Source organism: Acipenser ruthenus, chromosome 3 (assembly GCF_902713425.1).
Source record: "Acipenser ruthenus chromosome 3, fAciRut3.2 maternal haplotype, whole genome shotgun sequence".
In the NCBI taxonomy this organism is placed as follows: Eukaryota; Metazoa; Chordata; class Actinopteri; order Acipenseriformes; family Acipenseridae; genus Acipenser; species Acipenser ruthenus.
Genome location: NC_081191.1, coordinates 2,737,220 through 2,753,296, shown reverse-complemented (window position 1 = coordinate 2,753,296; position 16,077 = coordinate 2,737,220). Strand labels below are relative to the sequence as shown.

Here is a 16,077-nt window from a genome sequence, read left to right as displayed (position 1 = left end):
GGGGACACTGCTGCTGTACCTTTGAGCAAGGTACTTTACCTAGATTGCTCCAGTAAAAACCCAACTGTATAAATGGGTAATTGTATGTAAATATAATGTGATAACAATTGTAAGTCGCCCTGGATAAGGGCGTCTGCTAAGAAATAAAAAAAAAAAAAAAAAGTTATCTATGAAGTTACTGCACGTTATGACAAGTGTCTTGGCTTACAATGTAAAAATATTATTCCTTTAATGATTTTTTAAATATACTTTTTCCCCAGGTACAGAAAATGTATACACTTTCATTAGTTGACTGGACTTGTTCACTAAAATTCTATTAGGCATATTTTATGTATGTATGTATGTAAAAAATAAAAGAAAATTCTGTACCAATAAACAGTTTCCCTCATTCTTGTAATAACTGGTTAAGATGGTTCTTTTTTTTTTTTTTGGAACTTCATATGCATGGTTGTATAGACTTTAAGATAAATTGTACGGTATTGCTTTAAATGTGTGCACCTTATGTGCAGGGTTACCCAGAGAATAAACTTCCAAACGCAGCTCACCCAGCAGCTGCACTATGTTTGATAATGGCATGTGTTGAGAAGTCATTCAGTTGATAGGATAACAAACAAAGCAAAGGTGGGGATAGCAGCCAAGCCAGACATCTTGCACATTTAATAATGGGCACTGCTCAGACTTTCTTTCTGACCTTAAGAAGTTGGAGAACCAACAAAATCTAATTAAAATGCCTGAAATAAATTTTGAGAATGCCTGGAAAACAAGAAAAAGTGGCATTTAATGGTAGATGTAATAGTAGTTATTTCAGAGCCAAGTTCAAATGGACTACATCACAATGAGTGAGATTTCTGTATTCCATTCAAATATATTTACATTCCATTTACAATTGAGGACAGATTGTGGCCGAGTTTTCAAAATCTGCCAACACAGAAAAACGTAGGCCTATTGTTTTAATCTTGGCATAAAAAAAATCACATCCACTCTAATGACATTTGTACTTTATTTATTTTTAAATTCAAAAGCCATCATATAGCACTATATGCATTTTGCAATAATTAAAGATATGACGACTCCCTTCCCGGATAATTAAATAAATAAGTACTAGATTGGGACTACGCAAGAAGCAGCAGCATGGCCATATGTGGTCGACCAAGCAATAATTCACTGACATTGACTGTACAGTAGTAAGTAACGCAAGCGTGTGTGTGTGTGTGTGTGTGTGTGTTTGGGGAGGCTGTTGTATAGTCCAGTCTCCTCCTGGTTTTTGCTGTAGGGTGTAGCTCCCGGTTGCTACGCGTCAGCCATGTTGGAATGCTGTCCCCCAGGATGCAGTGCTGTTGTGTCAGAGAGTGCAGCCGGAGAAGGAGTGAGACTGTACTAGAGGCAGGTAGGGGGAAGATCACTCATAACCAAATAACCGCAAATTTAACGGGATTAAAACACCTTATAACAACAAAGAGCACCGGGAACCGAAAGACAAAACCTCAGACTGTCGCCGGGGCCGAGAAAGGTGAGTTTTGTTGTTTTGTTTTTATTTTTTATATTGAAGGGTTTATTTCCTAAAAAAACATTTTGTAACTAGTATGGAAATGTGTGTATGTCTGTATGTGTTATAGTCTTTTTAGCTCTCGGTGGAGGCTGCTGACACTGGTTTTTATGTTTCCATTCTGAAAAATCGACTTATGAAAAAAAAAAACAAAGGAACTGAGCGTTACAATTTAGAAAATGATTGTATTCATTTTTCTAATGCAAATGTGTTTTTGTAACATTATCTGAAACAAAATATCTGCCTAGCACTACTGACTTGTGACCCTTTCCTTCGCCTTTCTTGAAAACTAAGTCGAGTACCTACAACTGTTGTACACACTGTGTAGAGATTTGTGATTTTTTTAGGCAGAAAATTAACCAAATTGCTCTAGCTTTTACGCAGGAATGCTTTGGAACCATCATTCTTTTCTAACCCAGCGTGCTTTGAAATTGACTGCAGTACTGTGTACACACAGTAAATGTATACTGACTGACTGACACTGTGTAGTAGCAAATATGACAAACTGGGATTCGGTTATCTGCCCCAGAATCGATCAAATTAATGCATTATGTTTATATTAGACAATCATTGAAAGGTTACACATTATTATTATTATTATTATTATTATTATTATTATTATTATTATTATTATTATTATTATTTTTATTTTTATATCAACATAACATATATATGAGATTAATTAATTAATTGCATTTCTTTCTTGCACATCCTCCCCTTTGCTAAAGTATTTGTTGTGCATAGAATAGGAAATTATAGTACAAAAGGCTGGGTTATTTTCAGACGCAGTTGCCTCCACATTGCATGTACTACAAACACCACAACTTCCACTTGCTTGGGCAATTATTAAATTATTACTTGCATAAATCCGGTACAAATCTGGTAAATTCAAAACCAGAAAGGGCTACAGCTGGCCACTACACCCATTTAAAATACCAGTGACATGCTACTGTAAATTCAAAAGCTCTTGCCTAATTATAAGGGAGCAGCCCAACCATTCACAGTTTTAGTAGATGTTTTAAATGGACAGGATGATGAAGGGTTTCAGTTTAGAGCAGTGATTGCCAATACCCCAGGTATTGAGATCCATTGTAGTGAATCTCAATGAGCTCAGTGATCCATCAGCAATAAGGTGAATAAGAATACAATGAAGTAAACTTTTTTTTTTTTTTTAAACCACTATCTGGCTCTGTCAGTGGTGTCCAGTGCATTAAGGTAGCAGTGTCAAAAAAACCCCAAAAACTTAAAAATACTTCATAAAATTGAAAAACTTATCAGACCAGGAAGTCCTGGAAGCTGGTGTAATTTTGTGATTTTTTTTTTTGTCCAATAAAAATCATCCATTAGCATTAACATTGAACATTTTTAAATTAACTAAAATTAAAGAAACGTCTTCGTCAAGTACACTAAATGTTTCCCCTTTTTGCTTGCTTATGTGTTATGGCTTGTTCAGATTTGCCCCTAGATCCACAAAAAAGTCTCTTGCGATCCAAGTTTTGTAGGCAACCTTTACAGTGATATAGTACTATCCACTTTGGGTCAGTGTGCAACAATTGTGTCATTAGCTTTGCAGAAGAGAGATCCATTTATTCAAATAATGCAGCAGGAAGCATGCATTAAACTGTGCAGACTGGTGCACAATTACACTGCGCTGATTACAGGGGCAGGATGTTCTACCTCGTTTTACATCCCTCTGGATTTGAGGGGGAAGACGCCTTTTTCCTTACAATAGCAATGGCTTCATATCCTTGTCTGTCTTTGTCTTAAAGCTGCAGTGTCCCCCTTTTCTGTAAATACTTTTCTGTAATGCTTAAGAAAAAAAAAAGCTAACTACATGCCATTTTTTTTTCAGGAGTGAACATGTAGCCTACTACAGCTTATCCTTGTCATAATTTATAGTTTGTCCTTTTTTTGTTTTTCTCCTGCAGTAACTGCTGTGTTTTACATGTACTGTTTGGAGTGTGAGGCCAGCCTTAAAAGTGAATGCCAATTTCAGTTCCAAAAGCTTAAACCCATATATTGGAATCTTTGCAAACACTGCCTACAGTATATAGATGAATCAGACATAACAATTCTGTGGATGTTTATGTGTACCAACCCTGCAGTTCAAACCGTGATTAAAAAAACAGGAAATGTGCCAAGCTGAGCAGGCAGCCAGGTACAGCAGTAACTTGCCAGTCAATTTGATAATTTGTATTATCAGTGAAAAGGCTAATGCAAGATAATTCAGAGTAGTTTTAGTGCTAATTCAAGCCCTTTTCCAGTACAGTATGGGTAAAGAGTAGGCTACATCAGAAAGCCAGAAAAGGAAATTACATGTTCTAACAGTGTTGAATTTCATACTGACAAAAAACAGCTGTATTTCCTCACTGGATCCTGAAGATAATGGTATAATTTTGTGTCCATGTAGCCACGGGCTATACCCCTAATTGTCCTTGTTCAGATAATTATTGATAATTAGCACTGTAAAGGATGCTGCGTTTGTGGTGCTTTGCTTAATGAACAAAGTGTTTTACGGATCACAGAAGCTTCCTACTCTTTTAATCCAATATTCTTATACGGTGAACAGCTGGTTTCTATGGTAGCTTCAGCTGCTTGAACATGAATCTACTTTTATAATCAAATGTTAATATACTGTTAGTACACAAGTCTTAATGGTTGGGGTAGTTGTGCATTTATATAAAACTATCTAAGATCAATATATAGAATATTGTGATGTTAAACAAAGAATAATTTGTTTTTAAATAATCCATCTTTTTACGGTGTAAAATTAAACCAGATTCATTGCAGCCTTGAACTGTTGAGTATACAAAACATTACTAATGTACTGTATACATTGGGAATTGCATTCAACAAATCTGTGAATTCAGTGGTGTGAAATGCAGTAAAATGGGACCAGCTCCTTAAACTGTTCTTCTCAATGGAAAGCATGTACTGTAGTAGCCTATATTTGAGACACAAAACTCCTTAAACATTGGCAGAGGTATTTGTGGTGGAAGTTGGCTTCAGCAGAACACTGATAAAGCGACAGCACAGTATACTGCATTGCATGACATCCATTTTTTTATTGTAGGTACAATTACTGTGCATGCAGAATAAATGTACTTTAAGATATGAGACTATTATACAGTATATAGACTACTTTTTTCTAAAACTGTATGAACTATGATGAATGTGTGGACCTTTCTTAATAGATAAGTATAGTATGTTTTAAAGCAGGGGTGTCCAATCACAGTCCTGGAGGGCCATTCCACCTCAGGTTTAACAGGTAAAATGATATAATTAACTACTTCAGGTCTGGATGGAGGTTTAATTGGTTCAATTAAACAATTTTGAACAGGGTTGGAACCAAAACTAGGAGTGGAAGCCAACTTTGGCCACCCCTAAGTCAGAGCATTGGAGTTTTTTTAAGTCATTGCCAATTATTTTTATTATTTTCTCCCAATTTGATATGCCCAATTATTTTTAGGCTCAGCTCACCGCTACCACCCCTGCGCTGACTCTGGAGGGGCGAGGATGAACACACGCTGTCCTCCGAAGCGTGTGCCGTCAGCCCACCGCTTTTTTTTCACTCTGCGGACTCACCATGCAGCCACCCAAGAGCTACAGCGTCGGAGGACAACGCAGTTCTCGGGCAGCTTACAGGCAAGCCCGCAGGCGCCCGCTCAGACTACAGGGGTCGCTGGTCCGCGGTGAGCTGAGGACACCCTGGCCAACCTAAACCCCCCTCCTCCGGATGCCACTCGGCCAATTGTGTGCCACCCCCTGGGAGCTCCCGTCCATGGACGGCTGTGAAATAGCCTGGACTCGAATCGGCGACGTCCAGGTTATAGGGCGCATCATGCACCATGCGGAGAGCCTTTAATGGATGCGCCACTCAGGAGCCCCCATGTACAGTTTTTTTAACCCTTTGCGGTCCATTTATTCAGCGCGTCTCAGGCACGTCAGGTCCAATTTATTTTCACACGCGCAGTTTATTTTAGACGCGCTGTTTAAAAGTATTTTTTTCACAGTAAAACAGGTTTAAAAGGCACTGCATATCAACAGGACACTCAGTACTGCATCTCCAGCCCCGCCCCACACCTCGTTCGCTGTTTTTTTCACATACCTCTTGATAGTAGTGCATACCGATAAATCATCTCCTGATCACTCGTTTATCACCAAACTCCTCAATAATGCGATCCAAGTCATTATTTTATTACTATAACATCTAAAGAAAGCTCTGCAAATGTCTGATATTCTTTGAGCGCTGGATGCGGAAGCAGCTATCTTGTTTGTTTATGTCCGTGTTATCTATGTGATGCCGGGGCTCTGTATTCATGAGATATGCCCCTATTTTTTTTTTTTTCCCCGGCTTCTCTCGGATTCTCTCGGCTCCTATCGATCTCACTCGGCCATTGAATCGTTTTCTCGGCTTTTTACGTTTATTATGGCATCCTAAAATAATATGTGCCGTGCTCCAAATGATTTGCAACTTTTTTTTTTTCATGGCCATGGTAACTTTATCATGGAATTGCCCAAATATAAAAGTGTAAAAACAACAGACAACATGGACAGTCTTTTCCAGCACCCATCACCCAAGAGCAGCTCTAAGGGCGTCCCCTTACAGTAAGTGTTTTAGCAGCTGTCTCACCCTTACTGAGAGCCAGGCAAACTGATGCAGGCCTAATGCACATACTGGCAAGGTAGGGTCCACACAGTGTGTAATGGAAACAGTTTACAAGTCCTAAACACTAACAGCCTAGTCACCAGTGAAGGATATTTATTAGCTGTATTTATGTACCGTGGAAAAGCAGAGCTCTGTGCAAAGAAATAAATAACATTAAACCCCAGGCTACTTTTTCAAAAGAGGAAAGAAGGAGAGGGCACAGGGCCACTTTGATAGTGCATTATGTATCCCTTGTTAAAAATAAGTTTAGCAACTAACACATGGCGTAAAATATCGTGAAGAAATCAGTAATACTAGAATGTTCTACTGTTCACAGCTCTGGGACTGAATCCACCTCCGTAAGCCCTGGAAAGCTTGGCCATACAGATGTATTACATTAAAATTAAATCATATGTTTATTACATATTTTCGTCAGTGTACTTAGTGGAGATGACAGAATACTTCAGTATTAAACTGTGTAGTAAATGATCAAATTTTCTACAGTAATTTAATCAGAACCTCATTCCGTACACCACAGCAGTGTTCCTCGTCATGTGCCTATGATTCATTCTGAACCTCATTCTGTCACAGCAGTGTTCCTCGTCATGTGCCAGTGATTCAATCAGAACCTCATTCCGTACACCACAGCAGTGTTCCTCGTCATGTGCCTATGACCACATCTGGCCCATGGTAGCCAATTTGTTGGGCTGCAGAGCAACCCCACACAATTTTAGGGAGGACCACTTCACTACTGTATTCATACAGAATGCATAACATAGGCACCTGTACATGCATACAGCACCGGTACTGTACATATTTGTAAAGGTATCATTTTTGGAATCCAGTTAGGCTTTAGCCATAGTAATGTCACTCTAAGCATGTAGGATGTAGTCTATTTAATGCTTAGTTTTCTAACAAGTTGTTTATCATTTTACAATTAATGAAGTGTGCCATAATACATATGTAGATTTCCTTATTCATGGCATTTACTTTTAAAGTGTCCCGAGGCTACAGACAGATGATGCCCACGTTCGCTAGTACTCCAGCTTCTGCAGTTAAATGTAGTGTGGAAGCAGCTTGGCAGGGAAACGGTTAAAGAGCGGAGATTAGAAATGGTATTATGACATTTCTTGAGCAGTCACAATTGTTTTTCAGAATGTCATTCTCAAGAATATATTGGCACACACTAAATGTACTGTATGACTAGTGTCACCTTAGGCATTGCTTTCCTTAATTAAAGTTTTAGGGGAGGGAGGTTGACAACATGTAGCATACTGTACATGCTTGCTAAACTTTACTAAATTGTAGTGTGTATCTGCTATCAGTTTGCATGTAACTAGTTTGTTGAGACTTCTGAATGAGTGCAGGCACGATACTGCAAATCATTAATTCCTACAGTAACCAGTTTGAAGGATGCTTTTAATAATTATCTAATGTGGACAACTACTCATCCAGTACAGTAAAATGAGAACGAAAGCTGATTCTAGATTTGAAGCTTTACTGATACCTGTGGAGGTGCCAAGCCTAAGTAACATACTGTAGATTTAAATTGGATATAAATATTGCATTACAGGGGAGTGTGCCAAAACTATCAAATAGAAGATTCCCAAGGTATTTCATTGATAATTCATTCCTGGATCACTACAATAGTAAAAGCACCAAAGAAACAATGCTCATTGAAGTTTTGTTCAGGTAAATATGCAAAAATGTGCTATTTCAGGTTTAGTGCTCCATTAATAGAGATGTACAGTACATTCAGATAGAACCAGCAACATAATATTGAGAAGTACAATTGTGTCCCAATTGCTCTGTGGATCTAAAACAAAGCATTATTGCTACTGAAACGTACAAAATGCCATTGTAGTAAGTAAGGGAACACAGTATTAATACAACAGTAATACATGGTGTAGGTATTTCTTACCCTACCAATGTCCTGCATGCATTAATACAATACAACAAACAATGATTTAAGAGAAATAAATGACTTGTTTCAAACCTGTACTTTAATGTAGTCTATAGTCAGGATTCAGATTGAATTGCTTTATGTAGTATGACTGAACCAGGCTTGCAGTCCAGCATTCAGGTACCAGTAACATATGAGATACTGTATATGATGGCCTGTATTGAGAATACAAGCTCTTAAACGCTTGGTCATTCTAATATTAGTTTCAATGGGTTGCCCATAAATAAACTGAGGGGCTGATATATGAAGTGCTCCTGTCACACGCCAGCACTACTTTTACTTTACACGCTGGAAATCCATGTCAGGAAAAAAGTAATGACAGAGTGGACTCTCTTTTCCCTCCAGAAGCATGCCATGTTATAAAACCCATTTTGCAGAGCTTTGGAAAATTACTTTATTCTTGCGGGGTTGAAGAACCACAGAGTTCCACATGTTAAACTAGGTTGGTATCCTGCCTAGGAACGCTATACAGGTAAGACAATCATTAGGAAAGTATCTTGTATATGGAGGTGACCTTTGATCTCAAAGGGTAGGGGATGATCTAGTGTAACATTCTCATTTTCAAGCTTTCTAACATTACTTATGTAAATGAGGTTGAGTAACCCGTTGGTCCGCTGGCGCTGGAATCACACCATTGGCTATCCCAGGAAACGTTACTTGACTCGCATCTGAAGCAGCTCCATTCATTTCAGAACAGTCAGATGGAGGCTAGAATTAATTTAAAACTAAAATAAAATATAGTTATTAAATTGATTATTTTATATATTGTTATCAATATTTTGAACAAGAAGCAGATGTGTAATGTTTGATTTTTATGAAGACTATCGGGTCATCCTCACCTACAGTATGTTATTATAAAGTGAGTTCTGTGCATGTCTTGTGCTGTGCTGTACTGTAGGGGATCTGGTGCAGGAATGCCTGAACAAGTATGACTGCAGCAGAGGTAAGTGGACACACCAGGATGCAGCTGATAATAAATGGCTTGGGTCCCTGCTGGTGGACGTCCTGGGGGTATATACTCATTAAAACAGTCATCTGGTTCCTTTTTTAATTAGGTGTTGAAGTCAGTCCACATTTCCTCCTCTGCTCTGGTATTACTGTACCTTGATGATTTCTGTGTTTAGCATTCTTGTCTTCAAAGTTATACAGTGCTTTGGGCAGGAAAGCATTTTTGTTTTCTGCAGTCTCCATGATTAACAGGATGTGTTTCTAGTCTGGCTGCAGTAGACCTTCCTTCCTTTCATCTTATTACACTAGCTTGGTGAATACATGTACATTGTCTGTTTCAGTGTTTTATAGTCCACCAATAATATACTGTATATACAGTACACATGCATACATATATATCTTGCCCTACTATACTGCAGTACTGTATAATGGAATTGTGCTGTGCGTAATCACGGATTACAGTACTAAAACAGTAATAAAGCCAATGCAAAGTTGACTTCTTGTTGCTGCAAATAAGACTTGGGGACTAACTTTATGGCACACTGTGAAATAAAAAAATGTGTTTTAATAAACTGAATTTACCCCCATTGAGCCACCAGGTGTCACTGTGTGCTAAGTTCAATTCAGTAGAAGAAAATGGATACATATACATCATGGGTGTCAAACTCCAGTCCTCGAGGGCCGCAGGGTGTTCTGGTTTTCATTCCAACTTAAGCTCTCAATTAACATAATTGATGTAATTATTTGTTGAATTTGACATATTTAATATTTTTCAAGGTCTTTTACAGTTGATGGTTTTAAAAATGCACTTGATTCAAGGTACACTACCTGTGAACCATTTTGAGGCCAGAAGAGAAGTGTTGAATGTGTCCAGTTAATCAAATAATTAGACCAATTAAGTAAATGAGAGCTCAGGTGGAACGAAAGCCAGAAGACACTGCGGCCCTCCAGGAACTGAGTTTGACACCCATGATATACATACTGTTTATAGGCCTATGTTCCGGGAAGTGGTCTTCATTTAAAATTCCTAGTTCTAATCCACCTGCTGTACAGACTGATAAATATGCATGGATTGACTTACAGTATGAGCACGTTTATTTATAACATGACCTACAGAAGTGTTTCCCAATCCTGGTCCTGGGGATCCACGGTGTCTTCTGGTTTTCATTCCAACTAAGTTCTCAATTACTTAATTAAACACTTAATTTTACTAATATTGTGCTTAATGAGACCTTTTTAATTATTCTCGGCTCCTAAAAAGTTGCCGATTTCAAGTTACTTATAAAATGCTATAGTTAACTTGAAATCTCCAACTGTTTAAAAGCTGAAAACAATTAAAAATGTTTAATTAATCTAAGGAATAGTTCAATTAAGGGTTCAATTAAGTAATTGAGAACTCAGTTGGAATGAAAAGCAGCAGACACAGGGGTCCCCAGGACCAGGATTGGGAAAGCCTGGGTTAGGCTACATTGGTTTTAATGTACTTCAAATCCATTTTTGTACTTTAACCTTACCTTTGCTGAAACAGTACCTACAGTGCATGGTTATTAAACCAGGACACATTGTTTTGATTTACAAAGTGTTTATGTATTTATATAGGAGCTCTGGGGACCAGTACATGAAACACAGTCCTAACTTGGGGTTCACTGCAGCTTATAGAAAGTTGCTAATTGAAGCATCCCTGTGAGGGGATCCACCGCTGCTGCCACAAACTGTTAATGTCACACAACCCTGTTGAGATGCTGACTCCATATTTTCCCTTTTTTATTAAATCAAACCGTACCCTTCACTTTAACCTGCGACCAGTTTGCTGCCATATTGGGGACATGTGACTTTTTTTTTCTTTTTTAATTTAGTAGTCGCCACTTTGTTTTTTGTTATTTTCTCCCCAATTTAGTAGTGACCAATTATTTTGTTTAGTTCAGCTCACCGCTACCACTCCTGTGCTGACTTGGGAGGTGCAAAGACGAACACACGCTGTCCTCCGAAGTGTGTGCCGTTAGCCGCTTTTTAACACACTGCAGACCCACCATGCAGCCACCTCAGAGCTACAGCGTCGGAGGACATCGCAGCCCTGGGCACCTTGCAGGCAAGCCCGCAGGTGCCCAGCCAGACCACAAGGTTTGGTGGTGCGCGGTGAGCCGAGGACACCCTGGCCGACTTAACCCTCCCTCCTCCCGGGCGGCGCTCGGCCAATTGTGCGCTGCCCCCTGGGAGCTTCCATCCCTGGTCGGCAAAGGAATAGCCTGGACTCGAACTGGCGACGTCCAGACTATAGGGAGCATCCTGCACTCTACGCGATTGCTTTTACTGGATGCGCCACTCGGGAGCCTGACGTGACTTTTTGACTTCTGGATGATGTAGTCCTAATGCTTTGACTGACCTCTGACTTACTATTATAGTAATAGTGAGGTTACTGTTTGACTTTCTGTTGTATAGAGACCTCACACTTAAATACATAGGCTACAAGGCTTCATATTTGGTTCACAGCTGAATTATATGATTTTTCTCAGTTACAGATGATCTAGTATAATTTTTTTGTGTACAAATATAACAGCCTGTTAAATCTACCTGATCTATCTGGCTGGTGTCAATACAGTAGCCAAGTATCTTTTCCTGAAGAAATAACGTGAACAAGTTACTGTTTCCTTCACTTTTCTTCTCCTCCTCCAGTTCTTTTGAGCAGCTGCTTCATGTACCTTATTCTATTGGAAGCTTTCTAACAAATGTCCAGTCTAGTTTGCTCAGCTCTGCAGATTATACAATTTCAAGGTGTGTCTGGGCTGGCTAAAGCTAAGTAGAGTGTGAAATTGCAGCAGGAAGGCTCTGAGAAGCCAACAGACATTGTATTATAGCCCATCTGTAGGGTTGTGCAGGGATTAGTTCTGGGCTTAGAATATTGAGTATTTTTGTTTGTAAGCCTTCTACTTTATTAACCCAACCACTTTCCCAACCACATTTTCAGTGGAGACCGTGAGTATGACCTACAGTCAGGGCCAGCCTTAAGGCAAGGCAAGGCGAGCGAGGCAGCAGCCTGGGGCCCCCACCCTTTAAGAGGCCCTGCGCTCAACTGGACTGCCGTGAGATTTAATGTGTTTGTTAATGTGTGCGCCCAAAATGCTCAGGGGTGCAAACTGGGCTCTATGGTGCTAGATTCTAGCGGTAGGGTACCTTGTATCGCACCAGCAACATTAAATTCTGGCGCCAGTAGACAAGTTTAATTAGCAACCATAGATGACGAAAGTTTCTCATTGGGTCTGTACTACTCGCATAACCCACTCGCACTCATCCACATATATGAGAGAAGGTTCGTGTCGTGTGGGGAAGTGGTAGCAAACATCTCGCAGCACATTTTACACAGTTATCAATTAAGTATTTGTTCAGCAAGTCAAAAGGTTATATGGGCAATTGGTAGACTTAACAAGTAACAATACATTGTAAACCTCTTCATTTTACTGTGAAAGTTAAGCTTTGCTATTAAAAAAATCCTAAGCTATGCTATTAAAAAACTCATCCTTTGGTTAGATGCATATAATCATGGATTTATGTTAAAACCAAATTAGTTGTTGCAGCTAATGGAAATCTAATCCATTAATACAAAGCTGAATTCACAAGCTATTGTTTCGTTAATATGTCGCGTTTGGGCTATGCAGGTCTCTTAATATAGAAATTTTAGTATTAAGAGATTATATATATATATATATATATACAGTGCCTTACAAATGTATTTAGACCCCTGACCAATTCTCTCATATTACTGAATTACAAATGGTACATTGAAATTTCGTTCTGTTTGATATTTTATTTTAAAACACTGAAACTCAAAATCAATTATTGTAAGGTGACATTGGTTTTATGTTGGGGAAATATTTTTAAGAAATAAAAAACTGAAATATCTTGCTTGCATAAGTATTCAACCCCTGTGCTGTGGAAGCTCCCAGTTTACACCGATGAAAGAAATTGCCCTAACGAGGACACAATTACCTTACCATTGGCCTCCACCTGTGAACCATTAAAGTTGCTGTCACATTTTCTGGATAAAAACCCCACTGTTGAAGGATCATTGGTCAGGCTATGAATCTGAAGGTAAATGAAGACCAAAGAGCATTCTACAGAAGTTTGAGATAAAGTAATACAAATGCATTGATTAGGGAAAGGGTACAAAATAATATCCAAGTGTTTGGATATCCCAGTGAGCACAGTTGGATCAATAATCAGGAAGTGGAAGCTGCATCACACCACCCAGGCACTGCCAAGAAAAGGCCGTCCCTCAAAACTCAGCGCTCAAACAAGAAGGAGACTTGTGAGAGAAGCAACAGAGAGGCCAACAATCACTTTGAAGGAGCTACAGAGTTCAGTGGCTGGGAGTGGAGTAATGGTGCACCAGTCAACCATATCAAGAGCTCTGCATAACACTGGCCTGTATGGGAGGGTGGCAAGAAAGAAGCCATTACTCAAAAAGTACCATCTGAAAGCACGTCTGGAGTTTGCCAGAAAGCATGAGAGTGACCCAGCTGCGATGTGGGAAAAGGTTTTGTGGTCAGATGAGACCAAGATAGAGCTTTTTGGTCAAAACTCAAAGCGCTATGTGTGGCGCAAACCTAACACTGCCCATGCCTCAAGACACACCATCCCTACAGTGAAGTATGGTAGTGGCAGCATCATGCTGTGGGGATGCTTCTCATCAGCAGGGACTGGGCATCTTGTTAAAATTGAAGGAAGAATGGATGGAGCAAAATACAGGGAAATACTGCAAGAGAACCTGCTTCAGTCAGCTAAAAAACTGAAGCTTGGGAGGAAATTCACCTTTCAGCAGGACAATGATCCCAAGCACAAGGCCAAAGCAACATTGGAGTGGCTCAAGAACAAATAGGTGAATGTCCTACAGTGGCCCAGTCAAAGTCCTGATCTCAATCCCATTGAGAATCAGTGGCACTATTTGAAAATTGCGGTCCACAAGCGTCGTCCAACCAAACTGAACAACCTGGAGCAAATCTGCCAAGAAGAATGGGCCAAAATCACTCTGACACTGTGTGCAAAGCTGGTACATACTTACCCCAAAAGACTTAAAGCTGTTATTGCAGCGAAAGGTGGCTCTACCAAATATTAATGTGTGGGGGTTGAATACTTATGCAAGCAAGATATTTCAGTTTTTTATTTTTCTTAAAAATATTTCCCAACATAAAACCAATGTCACCTTACAATAATTGATTTTGAGTTTCAGTGTTTTAAAATAAAATTTCAATGTACCATTTGTAATTCAGTAATATGAGGGAACTGGTCAGGGGTCTGAATACAAGGCACTGTATATATATATATATATATATATATATATATATATATATATACACACACAGTGCAGTGAAAAAGTATTTGCCCCGTCTGATTTTCTTCAACCAAAACCTAATATTAGATAAAATGGACCCTGAGTGAACAAATAACACAAACATTTTATACGTATTTCATTTATTTATTAAAGAAAGTTATGCAACACCCAATGCCCCCGTGTGAAAAAGTAATCGCCCTCTTAGACTCAATAACTGGTTATGCCACCTTTAGCAGCAATAACTGCAACCAATCGCTTTCTGTAGTTATTGATTAGTCTCTCACAGCACCGTGGAGGAATTTTGGCCCACTCCTCCATGCAGAACTGCTTCAACTCAGTGACATTTGTGGGTTTTCGAGCATGAACTGCTTGTTTCAGGTCCTGCCACAACATCTCAATGGGGTTTAGGTCTGGACTTTGACTAGGCCATTCCAAAACTTTAAATTTCTTGTTCTTCAACCATTCTGATGTAGACTTGCTTGTGTGTTTCGGATCATTGTCTTGCTGCATGACCCAGCTGCGCTTCAGCTTCAGCTCACGGACGGATGGCCTGACATTCTCCTGTAGAATTCTCTGATACAGGGCAGAATTCATGGTTCCTTCAATGATGGCAAGGCGTCCAGGTCCTGATGCAGCAAAGCATCCCCAAACCATGACACTACCACCACCATGCTTGACCGTTGGTATGAGGTTCTTACTGTGGAATGCAGTGTTTGGTTTTCGCCAGACATAACGGGGCCCATGTCGGCCAAAAAGTTCCACTTTTGACTCATCTGTCCACAGAACATTGTTCCAGAACTCTTTAGGATCATCCAGGTGCTTTTTGGCAAACTTGAGACGAGCATTCATGTCCTTCTTAGTGAGCAATGGTTTCCGCCTTGCTACTCTGCCATGAATCCCATTTCTGCCCAGTGTCTTTCTGTTGGTGGAGTCATGAACACTGACCTTAGCCGAGGCGAGAGAGGCCTGCAGATCCCTGGATGTTGTTCTAGGGTTCTTTGTGACTTCCTGGACGATTTTACGCCTTGCTCTTGGAGAGATTTTGGCAGGAGCACCACTCCTGGGAAGATTCACTACTGTCCCAAACTTTCTCCATTTGGACAATATGGCTCTGACTGTGGTTCGGTGAGCCCCAGAGCCTTAGAAATGGCTTTGTAACCCTTTCCAGACTGATAGACATCAACAACTTTTTTCCGGAGGTCTTCAGGAATTTCTTTTGTTCGTGGCATGATGTGCCTCTAGAACCTGTGTGCTGACAACTTCACTCTGATGGTAAGGGCCAAAGTTAGTCAGATTTATATTGGGGAGGGCTGGCCCAAATCAGGCCTGGTTGTTAACCAAAGTACTCAAACAGCTGACCCTAATTATCCCTTTAATTGGGTATATATCTATATCTATATATATATATATATATATATATATATATATATATATATATATATATATATCTATATATATATATCTATATATATATATATATATATATCTATATCTATATATATCTATATATAGATACCTATAGATAGATAGATAATATATATATATACAGTGCCTTGCGAAAGTATTCGGCCCCCTTGAACTTTGTGACCTTTTGCCACATTTCAGGCTTCAAACATAAAGATATGAAACTGTAATTTTTTGTGAAG

General features: G+C 39.4%; 1 protein-coding gene across 11 annotated transcripts in view; it reads left to right on the top strand.

Moving 5' to 3' along the window:
- Positions 1 to 1,155: 1,155 nt before the first annotated feature.
- The window catches only part of LOC117435256 (focal adhesion kinase 1), a 182,364-nt gene continuing 167,442 nt past the window's right edge, over positions 1,156 to 16,077 (top strand). For 4 of the 11 annotated variants that reach the window (XM_059010376.1, XM_059010362.1, XM_059010352.1 and 1 more), the window contains exon 1: positions 1,183 to 1,510. In XM_059010376.1, the coding sequence (XP_058866359.1) occupies positions 1,312 to 1,510 (199 nt within the window). In that variant the 5' untranslated portion in view covers positions 1,183 to 1,311. Of the gene's footprint in view, positions 1,511 to 16,077 lie in introns of all 11 variants that reach the window. The other 7 variants (XM_059010381.1, XM_059010372.1, XM_059010409.1 and 4 more) reach the window with 4 other exon arrangements.